This window comes from Babylonia areolata, chromosome 32, assembly GCF_041734735.1.
Source record: "Babylonia areolata isolate BAREFJ2019XMU chromosome 32, ASM4173473v1, whole genome shotgun sequence".
Classification (NCBI taxonomy): Eukaryota; Metazoa; Mollusca; class Gastropoda; order Neogastropoda; family Buccinidae; genus Babylonia; species Babylonia areolata.
Genome location: NC_134907.1, coordinates 13148894 through 13173429, shown reverse-complemented (window position 1 = coordinate 13173429; position 24536 = coordinate 13148894). Strand labels below are relative to the sequence as shown.

The 24536-nt window shown below is 41.1% G+C and overlaps 1 protein-coding gene across 1 annotated transcript in view; it reads right to left on the bottom strand.

Annotated features, from left to right (window-relative positions):
- Window positions 1-3668: 3668 nt before the first annotated feature.
- LOC143276601 (uncharacterized) overlaps window positions 3669-24536 on the bottom strand; it is an 85383-nt gene continuing 64515 nt past the window's right edge. Inside the window, exons 12-24 of the mRNA XM_076581204.1 lie at window positions 20386-20473; window positions 18518-18767; window positions 17642-17801; window positions 16466-16657; window positions 16178-16271; window positions 15319-15417; window positions 14510-14672; window positions 13463-13545; window positions 12551-12658; window positions 10308-10431; window positions 9300-9501; window positions 8109-8251; window positions 3669-5883 (exon numbers count right to left, since the gene is read on the bottom strand). Of these exons, the coding sequence (XP_076437319.1) occupies window positions 5761-5883; window positions 8109-8251; window positions 9300-9501; window positions 10308-10431; window positions 12551-12658; window positions 13463-13545; window positions 14510-14672; window positions 15319-15417; window positions 16178-16271; window positions 16466-16657; window positions 17642-17801; window positions 18518-18767; window positions 20386-20473 (1829 nt within the window). The 3' untranslated portion in view covers window positions 3669-5760. The remainder of the gene's footprint in view (window positions 5884-8108; window positions 8252-9299; window positions 9502-10307; window positions 10432-12550; window positions 12659-13462; window positions 13546-14509; window positions 14673-15318; window positions 15418-16177; window positions 16272-16465; window positions 16658-17641; window positions 17802-18517; window positions 18768-20385; window positions 20474-24536) is intronic.

The window sequence follows — 24536 nt, the reverse complement described above, 5'->3', positions numbered from 1 at the left end:
AAAAGCATTCTGTGTCAAAATTTGTTTCACTTTCACTCTCCACACCACACATGTGTACACTCATACATGTGCAGCACACATATACTCACACACACACTATATTTACATGCATGAACACACTCATACACACACAGTATGTTAATGCACACACACACACACACACGCAGACACAATGCTAACGCATACACATAACATGCAAACAAACAATCACACAATGGAAGTTCATGAATCAGATAATCTTACACAGCTTAAGACTTTAAATGAGGACACATATTCTATCAAAAACCAAACCAAACCAAACCCCAAGGCACTGGTTCAGGGCAAAGTCTTGTTCAGAATACATAGCATTTCAAAGCATCTGTCCTCTCATATGACAAAACTGATCATTGCTATTGTGTCCACTGACATGGTCCACACATGAAGGACTGCCATATCGTGTACTGGGGAGGGGGGAAGGAGGGTGTGTGGGGCTGACAAATGAATGTCATTCCACCAACTCTTGAGAGATGACAGGCCATATCAGTATCAAGATGATATCATTTCTAATAAATCCATTCTTATCATTGTAAGAAGATGTTGGATTTTTTTAATGACAATTTTTTGGTGGCAAAACACTACAGTGTTAGGACACTATACTTGTGCTATCAGTAACTATCATGACAATATTTCTAATTAGTCCGTTCTTATCATAACAAGACCCTTGATTTTTTTCTTACCTATTTTTGTGGTCAAATCACTGTAATATTAAAACACTACATTTACGCTAAACGATGGCTATTTATATGGCAAACCAGTGAAGTATAAAGACAACATTTGTGCAAAACCATTGTTTTTTGTGGGTTTTTTTTCATGGTAAAGCTCTTAAGTATTCAGAAAATATTTGTGCATACACATTGGCTAAAAAAACCAAAAAAACAATAAAACACAAAAAAAACAACCCTCCCCCCAAAACAAAACAAACACAAAACTCAGTGATAGATATTCAAAATGTCCATGTTTTGTTGATATTTGACCAGTCACACAGTCTGTGACCAGCAAACAGCAACGACATCACCCCCCCCCCCCCCCCCACCCCCAAGAAAAATAATAACACACCACCACTGTATGGAAACTGGCACATATATCACTGCAAAGCTTTGCTACTTCACTTTTGTGCTTCTTCTTGCAGCAGCGAGTCTCCACACTCCACAAAGTTCTAGAAAGAATGGTTGCCAAGCGACACCATTTACCCACAGTTCTGTTAGTTGTGATAAAATCATTGTTCGGCGTTACGAACGTTTTTGTGACCAGTGATAAGTAAAATGATATCAATCAGCAGGTTGTAATGATATTATTGCCGAATTACAAACAACAGGCTGTAGCAATGTCATGTGTGCACTCAAATCAAGCAGCTGGGTGGGAAGTTTACATACCAATGGCAATGATACATGCATACATTTCAGCATAACGTTGTCTGTATCAGGAAAAATACGCCAACAGTACAAGAAATTTCACTGTGGGTTTTATATCTATGGCAATGTTAGATAATGATTATATATAAATATCATGGTATTAGCATACTATGATATTAGCATACCATCGTTCATTTTAGGAAAATAATATGCAAACAGTACAAGCAGTTTTGTTATAGGTTTACATCTATGGCAACACAATCAGGCATCATTTATCATTACATCATGAATATCTATCATTATGTCATGCATATTCATCACTCCATCAAGAATATTTCGAACAATTATTTGGTAAAAACAGTGTCATACGTAAGAAGAAAATACCTGTTGAATTACCCCGTTTTTGGCACATAAAGTGAAAGATATGAACACAATTCCCTCCCCCCCCCCCCCCCCAACAAAGTAAAGTCACCCATTCTCTCTGTCCTCTTCAAGGAATCTGCAAGCTCGCTGAATTTATATTTTGCTGCGATCACAGTGGATGAAAAAAAACAAAAAAGCCAACCCACCCCCTACCCTCCACCTCATTTGTATGTGCATGAATACTGGACCCTACTCTTAACTGCACACACACACACAAAAAAAAAAGAAAAAGAAGAAAAAGGTCTACTCTACAGTTCCACTTTTCAGGGTAAAGAGTGGGAGTAGAGATATGCGTTTTAAGCCCCTTACACTCCCCTCCACCCCCCTTAAAAAACACACACACACACACACACAAACACACAACACAACAGCAACAAACAACAACAACAAACAAACAAAACCCACTTGCACAGACATGAAACCAGAGCTGAGAAATCCAAAGTTCATAGATGCATGCACCCTCACGCACCAATTCAAAATCCTTTCCCTCTTATGATAAAAAAAAAAAAAATGCAAAAGAAAGAAAAGGAAAAGAAAAAAAAAGAAGAAAAAATCTTTGGTATGTCACACATAGAGCGTGTGTGTAGCGCAACAGGTATAAAAGAATCGCATGTTGTGTTTCCAGCCATCCGTGCATTAAAAGGAGAAAAAAGCCCCCCCCCCCCCTCCTCCCCACCCCCATTTTTTTTTTTTTTTTTTACAGTTTAAAAACATGGCAACCATGAAGATTATATACACCAGTCCAACTATGAACACTGAACACATGAACAACGATGAACACTGGCCAATGAACAACAATGAACACTGTGTACAAAACTACCAATACATGGCATTACAACTTGAAAAGGTTAAAGGTTCCATAGCCTTTTACTGCATATAGAGGCAGTTAATTCATATTCACCATGTCTACAGCTGAGCTCAGGAAGGTGGGGCCCAGTATTGTCTTTCCACTGCTTTAACTCTCTCCGAATAACGGAATGCATGAGCATTCCTACATGAAATGTATTCGGATTCGGACAACGGAATGGAATAGCATTTTCCAAAAATAAAAACCCATCATGCGCTGTACATGTGATTTTGCGATTAGCCAAGCAGAGTGTGCTATTCTGGGCCACTCCACAACCGAATGGTATGATTGGCCAGCCTGTCATACGTGGTCCATCTCGCACACACGCTGATGAAGTCACTGACCAGTTGTCTGCTCGCATGCCAGCCTGTTAGCAAAAGCAGGCTCTTCTCAAAATGTTGTGGAGTGAACAAGGCAGAGACGGCAACGTTTTAGTGTTGCTGAAGTACTTGAAATGCTACAAACTGAAGGATCGGACACTGAAGAAGTGGATGATGATGAAGAAGAAAGTGAATTAAGTGCAGAAAGCGAGCATGGGTATGGTGATTTGGGGTGAAAAATTGGCATTATTTTTTACATAATGGCAAAACTGTAAACATAAGATGAGAAATTTGAATTTTTTTTTTTTTACATAATAGCCCTACACATAATAAACCAGCTCTGAAAGTTTCATTTTCTCGCTCTGTATTTTTTGAAATTTTTCCCCAAACTCTTACAAATGGGCCGTCTGTGAGAGAAAACTTGTCGTCCCGAGTGAGTTAACCTTCCCCAGCCACAGTCAGGCACCCATTAACACCTGGGTGGAGTGACGAAAGTTGGAGTAAAGTGTCTTTCCACACCACCATGCTGAAGCACAGCCTTGAACTGAACTTTGATCACTGGTGGATCACAAGTCCAATACCTGACCCATTCTGCACTTAATCTGGAAAACATAATAAAGAAGACAGAACCCCCCCCCCCCCCTCGCTCCCCCCCCCCCCCCCCCCCCACAAAAAAAAACCCCAAAACAATTTGTCCCTTTCACATTGTACAGACATGTCTTTCTGTCTCACACTGGAGCATTTGTGACATATGGATCGTAGAAAGGGAGAGAGTATACTAAGCCTCTTCAGTTGAAGATAACCGCAAGTGGAAAAATACATACTGAGCCTCTCCAGCTGAAGATAACTGCGAGTGGAAAAATACACCACAGGTCGATCGTGGTTTGGATTCAGTTTTCACTCACCTGACCACCCAAATGAGCAATAATAAGTCTTGTGTCCCGTTAGAAGACAGGATAAAGTGCGACAACAGAAGCTCGAACAATTGAATGACAGAGAGGTAATAGATAAAAAAAAGAAACAAAAAAACACAACAAAACCTGCTTTGTGCACATGGTGCAGGAATGGAAGATAGCTGCAGAAGGGGGGATAATATACTCAAGGGAGACTACTAGCTGCAATGACTTTTGATATAACTATTTCGCTGCTTGGGCGGAGTGGTATTTTGCATAGCACAGGACCAGGGAATCAGACCCCTGCCGGAGTCTGCATTAGTGGGTCACAGTACAGCATATGTGATTAAAAAAAATCCTTTTGATTGACTTATTGATTGATCAGCACCATCAATATCATCGTTGTCGATGACCATCACACATATGCACAAAAAAACCAACAACATCAACAACAAAAAGTTGGCTCTTTTGATACAGTACGGAAGATCAGTCTTTCTGATATCGTACAGAAGATCAGGGATAAGGAAAGGATGACAAGAGTGCATGTCACCAACACCTGAAGAGCAGACAGGCTCCAGTAAAATCGCTGTCGTTCCACGACACATACCACAGACACCCATGTCACAAAAACATTCACAAGGCAATGACTGAAGCACACCAAATCAATTCATACAATATCAGTACACACATAAAGATAAACATGAAAACTGCATAATGAAGCACATAAAAAATCAATCCATACAAAAATAAGTTTTGACACAATTCTTATAGAATGATTTGGTAGTCACCACATAAAACTAACATCTATGAAAAAACAAAAACAAAAAGAAAACAGCAAAAAAACACAAAAAAACAACCACACACGAAAACCAAAACTTAAACATGAAATGAAACACCATTGTGCATAACTTGTTACTTACTGTTAAAAACAATAACCTGAAAAAATAAGCGTACATGTATATAAAACTAAACATCATTCTAAAACGACAATGACAAAATAAAATGAATGCATACATAGAAAAAAAAAAAAAAAGGCTGCTGAACATTCTGTGACAAAAAGTTGCATAATGATAAGTCGTCCCATGGACAACTGCTGCGTTTAAAACACATGCCAGTGTTTGGCAAACAGCACAGATGGTTTAAATGGATATCGAGTAAAACATGGAAATATTTAAAAAAACATGTAAAACATGGAAGATCGGTATCTCTCTTGGAGATTATTGATGATAGATGCTTGGACATGAACAATACTGATAGTGTTTATATTTTTCGTTGTTTAATTTCTTTTCTTTTATTCCCCCCTCTTCTTCTCCCCTTATAGTTATAATTCCAAAACTTTTTGTTGAGCAAGGAGGAAGAAAAGGCACTGGGATGGTGATGGGGAGTTGTGAGGGGAAAACATTTGCTCTCCACCTCTCTCTCTCACCCTGACACAATTTTTTTTTCATTTCCACCCTGCTACACCATATCAAAAAAAAAAAAAAAAAAAAAAAAAAAAAAAAAAAAACACCAAAAAATCCAACAACAAAAAGCTAAAATGCATACAGCTTATTTTCCATTCTCTCATTCACATAGTTTTTTTCTATCACTCATCCATAAAAATGGAAACGTTTTTTTTCTCTTTCTCGCTTACCTGCTCTCTCTCTCTCTCACACACACACACTCTCTCTCCTCTTCTCAATGAAACCCTCTCTCTCTCTCTCTCTGTCTTTCTCTTTGTGAACGATTCCATCTCTCTCACTCTCTCCTCAATTGCAACTCTCACTCCTTTTCTTTGTGACCAGTTCCCTCCTACTGACTCTGTCAGTCCTCAATGTCTAAGTCTCTGCCTCTGTGTGTGTGTGTGCGTGTGAGCTGTCAATCTCTCTCTGTGTGTGCTGGGGCGACTATGACTTGCACAGTGCTGACACGATCACTTTCTCCAAAGCCAGGGCAGGCGTCTCCGTCAGCACGGACAGAACCAGTGCAGCAACGTACGACACCACCACGTAACCAAGGTAACGGAACACCTGCACAGATGAGAGAAAGTATGTAAACCGTAATATCAATTTTCAGGCAAATCATGCTAATTTTCACAGGCAATGATATATATATATACATATATATATATATATATACACATATATAATATATGTATATATATGTATTATCAAGCATCCAATTGGCTCTCTCTAAGGGAGAATTCAGATGGCCCCCAACCGCAGCCTTTCAAGGATTTTTATAGTCATTTTTACATTTCCCTTTTCAATCTTTGCAAAAAAAAAAAAAAAAAAAGAAAAAAAAAAAAAATTGAAATCATGTAAGAGTTGTTTAGTTGTTACCTGTGCTTGTTTTCCCCCACTATTAAGTTGTACAAAATTAATATATATATGTATATATATATACATATAGATAGATACATAGATAGATATAGATAGATAAACATATATATATACATACAGATAGATAGATAGACAGACAGATAGGAAGACAGATCGATAGACATTGAGACAGATAGATAGGAAGATAGATCAATAGACATTGATATAACTATGTAAAGAAAACTGCACATTTTGTTATCCATGAAACAAACTCTGTTCACTACTGAAGCCATCCAACAAGAAACAAGATTATGAAGCTAAATGGAACAGCACTAGCCCTATCAGTATGACATAAATGGTGGCAAAACATTTGCAGAAAACAATCAGGCATAGGGTTAACTGAAGCCACACTTAGCACACAGCTGACGATGAAATATCAAACCCCCCCCCCAAAAAAAACAACAACACACCACCACCACCACCACCAACAGCAACAACAAAACAGGTTGACACCAGACTCACCACATAGCTGTTGATGAAATATTACCCTCCCCCCCCCCCAACCCCCATCCCTCCCACCCCCACCCCCGCAAAAAAACAAAACAAAACAAAAACAAACAAACAAAAAACCCCAACCACAACTACCAACTACAGCTACAATTCAATTCAATTCATGTTGTTTAGAGCCCAGCCGACCGTTTAGGCCATCTCAGGGCTGTTACCACGTTTCAACAAAAAAATCTTCTCAAAACTGTAAATAAAATATCTTATTTAAAATTTTTATGTTTACAGCCCAGCCAGCCACTTAGGCCATCTCAGGGCTGTGACCACAACAAATCTTTACAGTATGCCTTTTTTTAAAAAACATGCAATTAAAAATATCTAAATCTTGTTAAAAATATTTGTTTCTCTTAAAAAGTCCATTACTGCCCAGGGAGGCACATCCCTGAACAGTGTTCTCAAGGACTCAGCTGTGTAGTGTTTATGTCGGACCTCGTTCAGAAAAGGAGGCAAAATAACACCAGACTTACCACATAGCAGATAGTGAAACATAATTAAGTGATACGTTAACTGACACAGGACATACTTACCACAGCTAACAGTGAAACAACAACAACAACAACCACAACAACAGCAAAAACACACAGGACCCACTTAGTACAGCTGACAGTAAAATGACAACAACAACAAAAACAACAACAACAACACACCGGGCCTACCTACCACAGCTGACAGTGAAATGACAACAACAACAACAAATAACAACAAAAACAACAACAACACCACACAGGGCCTACCTACCACAGCTGACAGTGAAATGACAACAACAACAACAAATAACAACAAACAACAAAAACAAAAACACACAGGGCCTACCTACCACAGCTGACAGTAAAACGACAACAACAACAACAACAACCACTACAACAACAAAAACATACAGGACCTATTAGCAAAGCTGACAGTGAAATGACAACAACAACAACCACTACAACAACAAAAACATACAGGACCTATTAGCAAAGCTGACAGTGAAATGACAACAACCACCACTACAACAACAAAAACATACAGGACCTATTAGCAAAGCCGACAGTGAAATGACAACAACAATAACAACCACTACAACAACAAAAACATACAGGATCTATTAGCAAAGCTGACAGTAAAACGACAACAACAACAACAACCACTACAACAACAAAAACATACAGGACCTATTAGCAAAGCTGACAGTGAAATAGAAGAAAAACAACAACAAACACAACAACAACAAAAACATACAGGACCTATTAGCAAAGCTGACAGTGAAATAGAAGAAAAACAACAACAAACACAACAACAACAACAAAACATACAAGACCTACTAACCACAGATGACAGTGTATAACAACAACAAAGAAAATCAGTAGGCTAACTGACACCAGACTCACCACATAGCTGATGGTGAAGTAGGCAAAGACCCTGTAGGCCAAGAGGTCACAGATGATGATCACTGGGTGAATGAGGTACACACAGTAGGTCAAACGGGACAGGGGCAGGAAACCCCTCCATGACAACACGCTGTTGATCAGGCCTGCAAACATAATAATAATAATAATTACAATACTGTTGAGCGGTTAAAGCGTTGGACTTTCAATCTGAGGGTCCCAACTCTGAATCTCGGCAACAGCACCTGGTGGGTAAAAGGTGGAGATTTTTCCAATTTCCCAGGTCAACATACATGCACACCTGTTAGTACCCCCAAAAATGGAGTATGTCTGCCTACATGGCAGGGTAAATAAACAAAACGGTCATACATGTACAATGTTACATGTCTGTCTGAGTGTGTGTGTGAGTGTGTGCGTGCCTGAAATCTGATTGAATGACACAGGAAACGAATGGTGAGCACCCACTGGTAGCCAGCTGTCAGTTGGCTCTACCCAGGTAGGCAGCCTGTTGTGCAAATGACCCCGTGTTTGTAAAGCTGCTTAGAGCTTGGTCCCCTCCCCTTCACCTCCATTGCCGGTGCAGCAGGCAAAGAAATTCCAGCAGATGATTCACAAACATACACACACACCTTTATCTGAAACAAAACACAACCCGCCCCCCACCCTCACAACACTCCCTCCAAGTCCAGCACACTTGATTTCCTCATAACCCCCACACGCCTCCTCCCCCCCCCCCCACACCTACACTGCAAGTGCTACAGGCAAAGACGACCCAGCAGATGATTCACAACCCACCCACCCCTCACCCCCCTCTCCCCAACCGGTATCTGATATACAACACTCTCCCTAGCCCATCCCATCTCCTCACACACCCCCACCTCCCCTCCCCTTCACCTCCATTGCCGGAGCAACAGGCAAAGACAATTCCAGCAGACGATTCACAAACATACACACACACAACTGTATCTGAAATATAACACAACCCACCCCCCACCCCCTTACAACACTCCCCCCCCCCCAGCCCACCCAACCCCTCACACATCCTCCCCCTCACCTCCATTGCCAGAGCAACAGGCAAAGACATTTCAGCAGATGATTCACAAACACGCACACACACACTGCAGTATCTAAAATATAACACAACCCCCCCTCACACTCCTCCCCGCCTGGCCCCCCCTCTCCTCTCCCCCTCACCTCCATTGCCGGTGCAGCAGGCGAAGACGACCCAACAGACGACGAGGCCCCAGAAGGGACGCTGCAGCGTTTCGTGCACCGTCCGCGTGGCCACGGACCACCCTGCCGCGTCCTGCAGGAGGTATCGGTTCTCCTCGTACGTGATCAGTGTCAGGGTGGTGGAGGTGGCAAAGGCCAGAGCCCACCCCGTCAGTGCCACCGCCTGTCGGACAGTTACGGGTGGATTGGTTGGGGGTTAATGTGTGGGGTGCGTTATGGGTGGTTAATGTGTGGTGTGTGTTATGGGTGGATGGTTAAGGGTTAATGTGTGGTGTGTGTTAAGGGTGGATGGTTGAGGTTAATGTGTGGTGTGTGTTAAGGGTGGACGGTTGAGGTTAATGTGTGAGGTGCGTTATGGGTGGTTAATGTGTGGGGTGTGTTAAGGGTGGTTGGTTAAGGTTAATGTGTGGCGTGTGTTAAGGGTGGATGGTTAAGGTTAATGTGTGGTGTGTGTTATGGGTGGATGGTTGAGGTTAATGTGTGGTGTGTGTTAAGGGTGGGTGGTTAAGGTTAATGTGTGGTGTGTGTTATGGGTGGATGGTTGAGGTTAATGTGTGGTGTGTGTTAAGGGTGGGTGGTTAAGGTTAATGTGTGGTGTGTGTTATGGTTGGATGGTTAAGGGTTAATGTATGGGGTGTATTATGGGTGGACGGTTAAGGTTAATGTGTGGTGTGTGTTATGGGTGGATGGTTGAGGTTAATGTGTGGTGTGTGTGTGTCTTTATTCTATTTCATATATATATTCATTTTTTTATAATCCAGTTAAAGAAAAAGCGACATATAAACATACACATACGCACATAATGTGTGTGGCATGTGTTAAGGTTGGGTGGAGAGAGAGACAATGACAGAAAGAAAGAAAGAAGATGGAGACAATGAAACAGAGAGAGAGAGAGAGGGAAGAGAAAACAGACAAAAAAGAAAAAAAGACAGAACAAAAGAAAAAGAAAGAGAGAGAACAGTGACTAACCTTGTGCATGTGGAAGCGGAACTTCAGCCTGATCAGGATGTAGCCCAACCCCAGCCCCAGCATGAAGGGGCTCAGGCGGCACCATGGCTGCTGGAAGATCTGCCAGAAATACTCTGACTGCCGTCTGGAACAAAAATTTTTTCTTCTGAACTGATGAGAAATAATCATTATAATAATAATAATAATAATATGACTCCACTGCTGCTGGAAGATCTGCCAGAAATACTCTTGACTGCCGTCTGGAACAAAAATTTTTCTTCTTCTGAACTGATGAGAAATAATCATTATAATAATAATAATAATAATAATAATAATAATATGACTCCACTGCTGCTGGAAGATCTGCCAGAAATACTCTGACTGCCGTCTGGAACAAAAAAATTTTTTTTTCTGAACTGATAAGAAATAATCATTATAATAATAATAATAATAATAATAATATGACTCCACTGCTGCTGGAAGATCTGCCAGAAATACTCTGACTGCCGTCTGGAACAATTTTTTTTTTTCTGAATTGATAAGAAATAATCATTATAATTATAATAATACTATGACTCCACTGCTGCTGGAAGATTTGCCAGAAATATTCTGACTGCAGTCTGATACAAAAACATATATTGAAAAAATAACAATATGACAGCAGTGCTGCTGTAAAATCTGCCAGAAATACTCCGACTGCTGTCTAGAACAAAAATATCCTTCAAAAATCATCATTATAATACTATGATAGCAGGGCTGCTCAAAGATTTGCCAGTGATACTATCTGACTGCCATCTGGAACAAAAAATTTCAAAAGATTGATGAAAACAAAATCATCATTATAATACTGATATGATACCAGGGCTGCTCAAAGATTTGCCAGTAATACTATCTGACTGCCATCTGGAACAAAAAAAATCAAAAGATTGATGAAAACAAAATCATCATAATAATAATAATATGACAGCACTGCTACTGGAATATCTGCTAGTAGTACTCTGACTGTTGCCTAAATCAAATCAAATTATAGTGCTTAAAGCAGCCTTGCCGACCACTACAGCCATGACTGCTGTCTGGAATTAAAACAAAAAGATAAATGATAATAATAACTGTGATAATAATCTTATAGTAATGATACGACAGCAGGGCTGCTTGAAGATTAGACAGTAGTATTCTGACTGCAGTCTGGAATTTAAAAAAAAGAAAAAAAGAAAAATGATGATAATATAGATGATCAGGATAATAACAATAAGAACACGACAGCAGGACTGCTGAAATATTTGCCAGTAGTACTCTGACTATAGTCTGGAATAAAAGAGAAAAAAAAGATAATAATAACAGTTATGATAATAATAATAATATGACTACAGTGCTAATGGAAGCTTTGTCACTAATAGTAATACTCTGACTGCTGTCTGGAATAAAAATAAAATAAAAGACAGACAAACAATAATAACAGTAATAATATGACAGCAAGGGTGCTGGAAGATTTGACAGCAATCTCCGACTATTGTTGGGGAAAAAAAAACAACAACAAAAAGAGCCATTTGTATACAGTGCATGATCTTGCGAGGTGCAAACAGATATGCTGTACACAGTCCATTCTAACAGTTCATGATTTGCCAGAAATACACTGACTGTCACCTGGAACAGAATTTTTCAAAATAATGAAAATAATGATAACAAGAATGAAGATATTGGCAAAAAACAACAACAACAACAAAAAAGAAAGAAAGAAAAAAAAGAATCATTTTTATACAGCATATAATCTTACACAGATTAAAACAATGTACCATACACTTTTCATTCACACAAATCATGCGATAAGCATTAACACCCACACACACTCACAATCACCCACACACACAGAGCCTGTTAAAATCACTATGGGAACGCTTGGCAAAATAAATGTCTTCAGACTGATTTAAATTCACTCAGAGTTGGAGCGTTACACAGACAGCAAGGCAACAAGATTAATTTTTGATGCACTAAACTTTAAACCACCTTCCTCAGAACTGTCTTCATTTCATGTTTTTTTAATAGAAAAATCAATCCACGCAGCACACACACACACACAGACACATACACACAAACACAGACACACACATATGTATGTGCACACACACTCACACACACACACACACAACACACTCAGACACACCCACCCAGACACAGGTACACAAAACACACTCACACACACACACACAAACAGACATACAACACACACACAACCACACACACACACACGTGTGACATTTATTTACCTCAGAATGTCAGCATTGATGTTCAGCTCCAGATAGACAGTGACAGACATACTGAGAGCCACCAGCGCTCCGATCACCGCAAACCCAACGATCTTCCACACACGCCAGCTGTGAAGGAAACACACAACTATTACACACCCACAATCATTCAGTTAATATTTTTTTCTTTCTAAACTTTAATGAGAACTAAACTTTACATAAAATGGAAATTAAAACACACACACACACACAAAACAAAAAACAACCACACAAACACATTGTAAATTATCCCTGTCTAAGACAAATAAAAACAATCAAAAACTTTTCCACGGTGGTGAAGACAATGATAACAATGATGTTGCTGACAATGACAACAATAACAGCGATGATGGTTGTGACGATAATGACAATGATGAAGAAAAGACGACAATAACAAAACAGACGACTGAACTGATGATGGTGATGACAACAATGATGATGATGATGAAGAAAAGACATTAATAACTACAAACCAGAAGACTGATCTGGTGGTAGTGACAACACTGACGATGATGAAGAAAAGACGACAACAATAACAAAACAGATGACTGACCTGATGATGGTGGTGGTAACAATGATGATGATGGTGGTGATGACAATGATGATGACAATGTTGATGCTGACAATGACAATAATAACTGTGATGATGGTGGTGACAACAGTGACGATGATGAAGAAAAGTCGACAACAATGACAAAACAGAAACGACTGACCTGATGATGGTGGTGATGACAATGATATTGTTGACAATGACAACAATAACTGTGATGATGGTGGTGAAAACAGTGACGATGATGAAGAAAAGACGAAAACAACGACAAAACAGATGATTGACCTGATGATGGTAGTGATGACAATGACTATGATGAAGAAAAGACGACAGTGACAACAGACCTGAGAGCGAAGGGAACCAGCACCAGAGGGGCGACCCAGTAGAACTGCATCAGGTTGGCCAGGAACCACGTCCACGACATGCACTGTGTTCAACACACACATCATGTACTGTGTACTGTGTCACTGATCAACACACACACACTGTGTACTGTGTCACTGACCAACACACACACCGTGTACTGCATACTGTGTCACTGATCAACACACACATCGTTTACTGTGTCACTGATCAACACACACATTGTGTACTGTGTCACTGATCAGCACACACACATCGTGTATTGTGTCACTAATCAACACACACACATCATGTATTGTGTCACTGATCAACACACATACATCATGAACTGTGTCACTGATCAATACACTTACATCATGAACTGTGTCACTGATCAATACACATACATCATGCTGTGTACTGTGTCACTGATCAGCACACACACATCGTGTATTGTGTCACTAATCAACACACACACATCATGTATTGTGTCACTGATCAACACACATACATCATGAACTGTGTCACTGATCAATACACTTACATCATGAACTGTGTCACTGATCAATACACATACATCATGCTGTGTACTGTGTCACTGATCAGCACACACACATCGTGTATTGTGTCACTAATCAACACACACACATCATGTATTGTGTCACTGATCAACACACATACATCATGAACTGTGTCACTGATCAATACACTTACATCATGAACTGTGTCACTGATCAATACACATACATCATGCTGTGTACTGTGTCACTGATCAACACACATACATCGTGTTGTGTACTATGTCACTGATGAAAACACATACATCATGTTGTACTATGTCAAATATCAATGCACAACTGATGCAAGGTTTATATATCTGAACATCTGTGGATACAAGTTATTTCTACTCAGGCATGAAGATAGGAAGTTGCCCTGTGCACATATACATACACTAGACTTAACACACACACACACACACACGACATTCCCACACATGTACACACTAGACTTACTATACACCCACACAAACCCTACACACACAAACCTACCATATGCTCCACACTGACAAAGTAGTTGTTGATAAACAGCAAGTTGCTCCACCATTGGTTCAGACACTGCTCCTGAAGGGGAGGCGGCCAATGAGGACCGTCAGCCACGTAGCCAATCAGAAGTGCACACACTGCCAGCACCACCACATAGGCGGGGCTTACTCTGCAAAACACAATGCCACTGGCTTAGCAGGAGCTTAAAAGTTGGGGGATTACTCTGTAAAACACACGCCCATTGGCTTTAGCTTGTGTTGAGTTTACTTGGCTGTCAACAGGAAAAAAGAAGAGAATATTGTTATTAATATCACTCTGGTTGCCAAGTTTATGCGTGGAAAACACTCTCCAGTGCCTTATATGTTAGGCACTTGACACTCTCAGTCACGTGATTCGGTTTGTGTCAAAACAAACACAGCAGAATTGTTCACTTCAAACTTGGTCAAACAGAGAAGGTTAGTCAGGTTAGTCAGTTTCCTATTGTGCGGGAAAGTTGGCTGCAGCTGTAAAGCTTTGTTACAGTGTGAAAAATGGTCCGTTTAACATGACTCCTCCATGTTGACTTAAGTCACTGTGAACTGTCTAGTGTCAAGTCGACTGAAGTCGCCCATGGAGAAGAAAGAGAGATATATATTTCCTTTTAGCTTTCTGTTCCTCTTTTATTCACATGCACACAAACGCAAAGAACACACAAACGCACACACATGCACACACAATCTGAATACACACACACACAAAACAAACAAACACACACACACATAACACACACACACACTCACAGAGAACACACACACACACACAAAGAAAACACCCACCTGACGATGCGATGTGCATAATAGCGGATGATGTGGAAGAACTTGAGTCGTCCACTGTGGTTCACAGCACCCAGGAAGGTCACTGCCGTTACAACACCACTGAAAACAACAATGACAGTAATAATGATAAGAAGAAGAAGGAAGGAAGGAGGAGGTTGAGAAAGAGGAGGAGGAGAAAAAAAAAAAAAGGAAAAAAGAAGGAAGATGGAGGTTGAGAATGAGGAGGAGGAGAAAAAAAAAGGAAAAAGAAGAAGGAAGAAGAAGGGAGAGGAGAGGAGGGGGGACAAGGAAGAAGAGGAAGAAGAAGAAAGAAGAAAAAGGATGGAGGGAAGGACGAGGACAAAATGAAAGAAAGAAAGAAGAAGGAAAATTTGAAGGAGAAGAAGGAGGACAAAAAGAAGGAGAAGAAGAAGAAGAAAGGAGAAGGAGGAGAAGAATCAAGAAAATCATAACAGTAATGCAGACTGGTACTCACACCTCAAAGAAAGGGAGATCATGGCCATGGCCATCACAAATCAATAAACAATACAAAACAACGCAATACAATACAATAACAAACACAACACAATATGATACAAAAGTCAATACAACAGAACACAATACAATACAATAATAAGCACAACATAACACAACACAATGCAAAATTCAATACAATAGAACACAATACAATAATAAGCACAACACAACACAACACAATATGATGCAAAAGTCAATACAGTACAACAGAACACAATATAATACAATAATAAGCACAACGCAACACAATGCAAAATTCAATACAATAGACACACAATACAATAATAAGCACAACACACAACACAACACACATACTGAACACATCACAACCCAGCTGACACACCTGACAGCGAAGAAGGTGTCCTGAGCCAGAGTGGAGTTGAGAATCACCTGGGACGAGATGGAGATCAGGTCGTTGGCCGCCGCTAGCAGGTTTTCTGAAACACACAACAAAAAACACTCTGTTTCTATGGCTCTGTGCACACACACACACACAATCTGCATTCTGACAGTACAGGGAAAGTGTGGGATACAGAGAACCGTAGAAGATGGAGCGATAATGCAGAAAGAAAAATCTGTTGTGAACAAAAGAGCAATATAACGCAACGCAACACAATACAACACAACATACCGAAATAGAGGGCAGCAAAAGACACGGTGTTGGCGAACATGATCCACAACATGGACAGCACGCGGATGCCGTGCAGACAGCGGATGGTGCTGTCGCCGTGGCGACACGACAGCAGGGTGGAGAGACTGTTGGAGATGGAGAAGGCCTTGGCCACTTGGAGCCAGATCCTGTCGTCTGGAATGGTGCCAACGCCTGTGGGGGGTGACAAAAGGAAATATGATAAATAATCAGAAAAAAAAGAGATAAATTTGTGTGATTTATATCTGTCTTTGATATTGGTGAGAAATGAGTGTGATGTTCACTTTCTGAGAACATACAAGGTCCTTGACAGTTTGTATTCCTCAACAGTTTGTGTTAATGGCGCCAACTCCTCCTGTGGGGGGGGTGACAAAAGGAAATCTGGGGCAGGGGAAAAATGAAAATTCTGTATGAAGAAAAAGTCTGAGAGGCATGTAAGTAAATATACGATCATAACACATATGCATCATATATATATATATATATATATATATATATGTGTGTGTGTGTGTGTGTGTGTGTGTAGATATATGCACACACAAGGTCCTTTTCACTTGAATAAAAAAACAACAACATATAAATGAAAATGTTAGCAATTATGATGCCTTTTACCACAACCTGACAAAGTCCATTTCACATGAAGAGAAAGTCCACTGAGAATGCAAATAAACATTCTGATGCATATATACACAAAGTCCACATAACATGCCTATCTAGCATAAAGATAAATATGCAAACAAATGTGATATATATAAATACAGTATACTCTCTCTCACACACACACTCTCACACACAAACACCATACTCATACACTCACACACACACACAAACACACACTGCTAATCATATACGTAAAATGTTACATGTTTGTCTGCGTGTGCATGCCTGAAATCTGATTGAATGAAGCAGGAAATGAATGATGAGTGCTCACTCGCAGCCGTCAGTTGGCTCTCTACCCAGGTTGGCAGCCTGTTGTGTAAATGACCCCGTGTTTAAAAATTACTTAGAGCTTGGTCTCTGACTGAGGATAGGCACTATATAAGTATCCATATCAATCAATCAATCCAAAAAAAATACCCCTTACCCACACACGATAACACCCTTGGACCCCCCCCCCCCCTTCTCACCCCCCCCCTCCTCACCCCCCCACACACTGACCTCTGTTGACCCTGATGGAGCGTTCAGGGGTGTAACTGTGCATGCTGCTGTCGCCGTCGTTGATTCCCTCCCCTCCCCCACCTCCGTTCTTCTTCATCATGGGCTTCATCTCTGTCAGCTCCATCGTTCCGTTGTTGTCCCCTGCTGGTGGTGGCAGCATCTGATACACACCGTCAACAACAGTTATTATAATAATAATAACAATAATATCTACAACAACAATAACAACAACAATGTTAACAATAACAACAACAATATTAACAACAACAATCATAATAATAATAACAACAACAATAACAACAACAATAGCAAAAACAACAACAACAGTAATAATAATGTGAATTGCATTTCTACTGAGCATTTCTCTAATAAGTAAATTCTGACTCAATGCTCTGGCAACAGCACCAATCACATGCAGCCATGTCCAGGAGACGATTAACTTGAGGTCCCGTGTACAGCATGCACTTAGCACACGTAATAAAAGAATCCACGACAACAGTGCCATGGCAGCATGCACTTTGCACATGTAATAAAAGAACCCATGGCAACAGCATTACTGGACTCAAACCTCATAAATACTCGTTTCCTTCACAGGTTGCACTACCACTAGGACCACTGCTCCACCAACCTTTTTTTTTTTTGTTTTGTTTTTTGTTTGCGATGCATGCGTTTTATCATACTAAGGCTTTATAAATGGATGTATCTTTTCACAAAATGTGAAAAAAAAAAGAAACAAATTTGAGAGATGTTTTGAATTTGACTGGATGCATTATTTCTCATGTGGTCCTTAACTTTTTTTGTGAAACCTGTATGTGGGTCGACATTGTTTCTTAATCAATCAATTGCACTACCACTAGACCCTACCACTCCACCAACCTTCTCCTTCTCCAGATCATCCTCCGTGTCCCCATTGGTCGAGGTTCGAGCCCCGTTGGCACGCTTGGCCAGAGGGGTGTGTCCGTTCTGGACGAGGGGCGGTGGAGCGCTGTACTTGCTGTGGCTGTGGTTGTGGTTGCTGTCGTCACCCACGCCGCTGCCGTTGCCCAGAGCGTGGGAGCGTCGCATGAAGACGACATCGATGACCGTGCCCAGCGTCACGATGAAGACGATGATGAAGATGACCACGCTGTGTTGGGGAAAGAGACACACACACACACACAGAGAGAGAGAGAGAGAGAGAGTGGTTTATTTATACAAAATGATGATATAAAATGACAGTGATCTGAGGATGCAGGTGTGTTTTTATTATTAAGTATGTGATACACATAAACAAATAATTCACATACGCAAACAGAGACATGTCAAATACTTCTTCCTTTCTCTTGCACACTTCTCACTCTTTGTGTCTCGCATACACACACACACACACAGAGGCACACAGGCACACAAACACCAACACACACACATTTGCTTATCATTTTCTCTGTCTCTTCCTCTTTCTCATATACACACACACACACACATATACACACAAACATCAAAACACATTTGCTTATCATTCTCTCTCTCTCTCTCTCTCTCTCAAGCATACACATACACACAATCATTCTGTGTGTGTGTCTCTTTTTCTTTCTCTCAAACACACACACACACACACACACTACCCACTCCTCTCCCACCCCAACAGATGACCCTCATCCCACTGACCAGAAGATACTGATAATTACAAACTAATCAATCACCTTCCACACGACAACCCACACGCCCCACATCACAACGTCACACTATCATCATTCCTTTATCCATCCCCGGGAAAAATCGGAAACACCCAAAATGGAGTGACCTTGTTTCCGAGGTCACTAGGGGTCAAAGGAACACCACAGGTCAATGGGTCAAAACAGTTCAGAAACTGCTAAACCAATTAAGTTCTATTTTCAGGCCAGAACTTCACTGGTCACAGGTCAGTCAATGCTGATCAAGGGTAATTCCATTTCTAGGTCTGCAACCACGCAAAGAATGGGTCATGTTGTAAGAGTGCTCGGTTATCAGTCAGTTATCTCCCCTGAGAAGAAATCGACCATAGAATTTGTTCACAACATATTAACTTGTATGTATCGTGTTATGTCTCCCTTGAGAAGAAATTTGATCATGGAATCTGTGCACTAGACATTATCTTGTATGTATCGTGTATGCATCCTTAACAAACCATCATGTATACCATAGTCTATGGGAGGAGGGGTAGGGGTGGGGAGATGGGGGGCTGACTAGGTGATAAAACTGGTGACAAGGTCCTCAGTGATGAGCATGTCTTCTCTCTCAACCCTCTCTCTCTTTCACACACACACAGACACACTGTCTCTCTCTCTCTCAAGGCCTGAGTAGACTGAGTGCATTGGGTTATGCTGCTGGTCAGGCATATGCTTAGCAGATGTGGTATAGCATATATGTGGATTTGTCCAATCACACTCACAGTGATGCCTCCTTGAACACCTGGACTGAACTCACACACACACACGCACACACACACACAAGATGTACAACCACACAGGCAGACAGACAGACAGGAGTGATAGGGAGTAGAAAGTTTGGGGGTGGGGGGATGTGGGTAAGGAGGTAGGAAAGAGGGGAAGACAACAACCACAGTGAGACTGACCAGAAGATGATGGGGACAGGATCCTCCGTGATGTGCATGCCCTCACACACACACACACACACACACACTGTTACACAAAATGTACAGCCACTCAGACAGACAGACAGACAGACAAGTGGGGGGTGGGTGGGATGTGGCTGGGGTGACTGACCAGACAATGATGGCGGCGGGGTCCTCAGTGATGTACACGTCCTTCTGGCAGGCCACACGGGGAATGGTCACGTTCATGGGCAGCCGCACTGTCACAGCAAACACATCGTCAATTATGCCATGGAATTAGGCCAAATCTGCCTAAGTCTATGTAATCTGCCATTAGTCTATGGAATCATCCAATCTGATATGAGTCCATGGAATCATCAAATCTGTCATTAGTCTGTGGAATTAGTACATGGAATCATCAAATCTGCCATCAGTCCGCGGAATCATTAAACCTGCCATTATTTCATGGAATCATCCACTCTGCCATTAGTCCATGGAATCATCAAATCTGTCATTAGTCCATGGAATTAGTCCATGGAATCATCAAATCTGCCATCAGTCCGTGGAATCATCAAAACTGCCATTAGTCTATGGAATAATCAAAACTGCCATTAGTCCATGGAATCATCAAATCTGCTATCAGTCCACGGAATCATCAAACCTGCCATTAGTCCGCGGAATCATCAAAACTGCCATTAGTCTATGGAATCATCAAATCTGCCATTAGTCTGTGGAACCGTCAAAACTACCATTAGTCTATGGATTCATCAAATCTGCCATTAGTCCGTGGAATCATCAAAACTGCCATTAGTCCATGGAATCATCAAAACTGCCATTAGTCCATGGAATCATCAAAACTGCCATTAGTCTATGGATTCATCAAATCTGCCATTAGTCCGTGGAATCATCAAAACTGCCATTAGTCTATGGAATCATCAAATCTGCCATTAGTCCATGGAATCATCAAAACTGCCATTCCATCTTGCCATCAACTAACTCAGACCATCATCAGTTAAACCAGTTTATCCATTTTATCTCGCCATCATCCAACAGACTCATCATTCAGTTAATAAATCAAATCAAATAAAATCAGACAAAAACCGATCAATGAACTTAATCAAATCAAATGACATCAAATCAGTCAACAGCCAATCGATGAACTCCTCAGTCAGTTGATAAATCAAATCAATCAGGCCACAAACAAAAAAGTCACATAATTCAACAAATGAATGAATGAATGAATGAATGAATGAGCCAGTCAATCAATTTAACTTTTCAGACATCAGCCAATTTCTGGAGTTGGACTTCCATGGAAGACAACCGCATACATGTGTATAATTTGTATTCACACCAGTTAGCTCCCTTCATTTTGTATCCTCCATGACCAGGGAAGGTGCTTAGTTGCATACGTGTATACAGACACCTGTGCGTGCACGCGCGTGTGCGTATGCGTGCGCATGCGCGTGTGTGTTTCCCAGACTGCAGTCCATATCAAATTCATACTCGGCATTTAAAGAATGTAGGGAATGGAAGGGTGATCAATTTCATTTATTATTCTCCATTATTTTTTCCCCACTTTTTCTTACCACACCACTGTTCATAAAAAGTCCCTGTGTACTGTTGTACTGCATTTCCCAAAATGTCCCTGTGTACTGTTGTACTGCATTTCCCAAAATGTCCCTGTGTATTGTTGTACTGCATTTCCCAAAATGTCCCAGTGTACTGTTGTACTGCATTTCCCAAAATGTCCCAGTGTATTGTTGTACTGCATTTCCCAAAATGTCCCTGTGTATTGTTGTACTGCATTTCCCAAAATGTCCCAGTGTACTGTTGTACTGCATTTCCCAAAATGTCCCTGTGTATTGTTGTACTGCATTTCCCAAAATGTCCCAGTGTACTGTTGTACTGCATTTCCCAAAATGTCCCAGTGTACTGTTGTACTGCATTTCCCACAATGTCCCTGTGTATTGTTGTACTGCATTTCCCAAAATGTCCCAGTGTATTGCTGTACTGCATTTCTCAGAATGTCCCAGTGTATTGCTGTACTGCATTTCACAAAATGTCCCAGTGTATTGTTGTACTGCATTTCACAAAATGTTCCAGTGTATTGCTGTACTGCATTTCACAAAATGTCCCAGTGTACTGTTGTACTGCATTTCCCACAATGTCCCTGTGTATTGTTGTACTGCATTTCTCAGAATGTCCCAGTGTATTGCTGTACTGCATTTCCCAAAATGTTCCAGTGTATTGTTGTACTGCATTTCCCAAAATGTCCCAGTGTACTGTTGTACTGCATTTCCCACAATGTCCCTGTGTACTGTTGTACTGCATTTCCCACAATGTCCCTGTGTACTGTTGTACTGCATTTCCCACAATGTCCCTGTGTACTGTTGTACTGCATTTCCCAAAATGTCCCAGTGTATTGTTGTACTGCATTTCCCAAAATGTCCCTGTGTACTGTTGTACTGCATTTCCCAAAATGTCCCAGTGTACTGTTGTACTGCATTACCCAAAATGTCCCATGTATTGTTGTACTGCATTTCCCAAAATGTCCATGTGTATTGTACTGCATTTCCCAAAATGTCCCTGTGTACTGTTGTACTGCATTTCCCAAAATGTCCCTGTGTACTGTTGTACTGCATTTCCCAAAATGTCCCTGTGTATTGTTGTACTGCATTTCCCAAAATGTCCCTGTGTACTGTTGTACTGCATTTCCCAAAATGTCCCAGTGTATTGTTGTACTGCATTTCCCAAAATGTCCCTGTGTACTGTTGTACTGCATTTCCCAAAATGTCCCTGTGTATTGTTGTACTGCATTTCCCAAAATGTCCCTGTGTACTGTTGTACTGCATTTCCCAAAATGTCCCAGTGTATTGTTGTACTGCATTTCCCAAAATGTTCCAGTGTATTGTTGTACTGCATTTCCCAAAATGTCCCTGTGTATTGTTGTACTGCATTTCACAAAATGTCCCTGTGTATTGACACTATTGTTGTACTGCATCTCATGATTTATGCACACTCGCACACATACAGCAACACACTCTCTGTCTCATGCGTCGGCACAAACACACACACACAACATAAACACAACACTCACACATATACAACAACACACAAACAACAAAACACACACAACATAAACTCAATACTCATCCATATACTCAACACAAACCAACACACACACACACACACACTTTCTCTAGTCAGTCCAACATGGACAGCACACAAGTCCACATCTGCCCCAGTAATTTGTTTTCGGGTCACTCTTATAACCATACCCCCCCCGCCCCCCCCCGTCTACACACAACACCTCCCTCCCCCTCCCTCATACCACCTAATCCCCCCCCCCCCAACCGATACCCCATGTGTACAAGTGGCATGACGGAATTCAGTCACAGACCCAACTGACAAGGCCAGCTGACGTCTGACAACTCAGTGAATGACTGTGGGATAACTGAATGACTTCAGACTGTAACATGAACTGTCTGTCCCCACTGCTTTCTCCTCTTGTGTATGGTTCACTGCGTGTGTCAAAAGAGAACAATTCGACCCCCCCCCCCCCCCCCGCCCCTCTCTTTGATCCTCGTAATATCATTATGCCCCCCCCCCCCGTCCCCCCCCCCTCCATTCCTCTTCGTGCCATCTTCTTTGCATTGTTCAAACCAGTCTTCTATCTCTTGAAAGCTTTGTTTCCCCGTATAACTCTCTCCTCTCTCTTTCTTCCTGTACTCTCTCTCTCTCTCTCTTATCCATCTGTCAATCCGTGTGAGTGTGTGTGTGTGTGTGTGTGTGTGTGTGTGTGTGTGTGTGTGTGTGTGTGTGTGTGTGTGTGTGTGTGTCACTGATCATATTCTTTCTGCAGGACTTAAAAATTTTTTTTTTTTATCTTGTGATTCTTTTTCTCCCCTTTCCGTTAAACACACATGTGCAATTGTAACTGATGAAGAGTAGCAAGGACATGTTGGAAGAATGGGTCATGCCTGAAATCTTAATCCTTGAGTAAAAACAAAACAAAAACAAAAACGTTCTGAGCTCTCTCTTTTTATCCCCCCCCCCGCCCCTCGCCCCCTCCCTTCCGTCTCCACCCCTCCCATATCTATCTTACTCCTCTATCTTTTCTTCCTTACTCTCTCCCTCTCTTCCCTACCCCTCTTTCTCTTTTCTCTGTTTTCCTCAACACTCACTCTCTCCCTATCATCCTTCATCTATCTTTCACATCATTTGCTCTCTCTCTGTTTCTCTCTCTGTACCTCCCTATCCTTTCCATCTCTGTCTCTCTCTCTCTCTCTCTTCCGTTACTCTCTTTCTCCTCCCCTTCTTTTC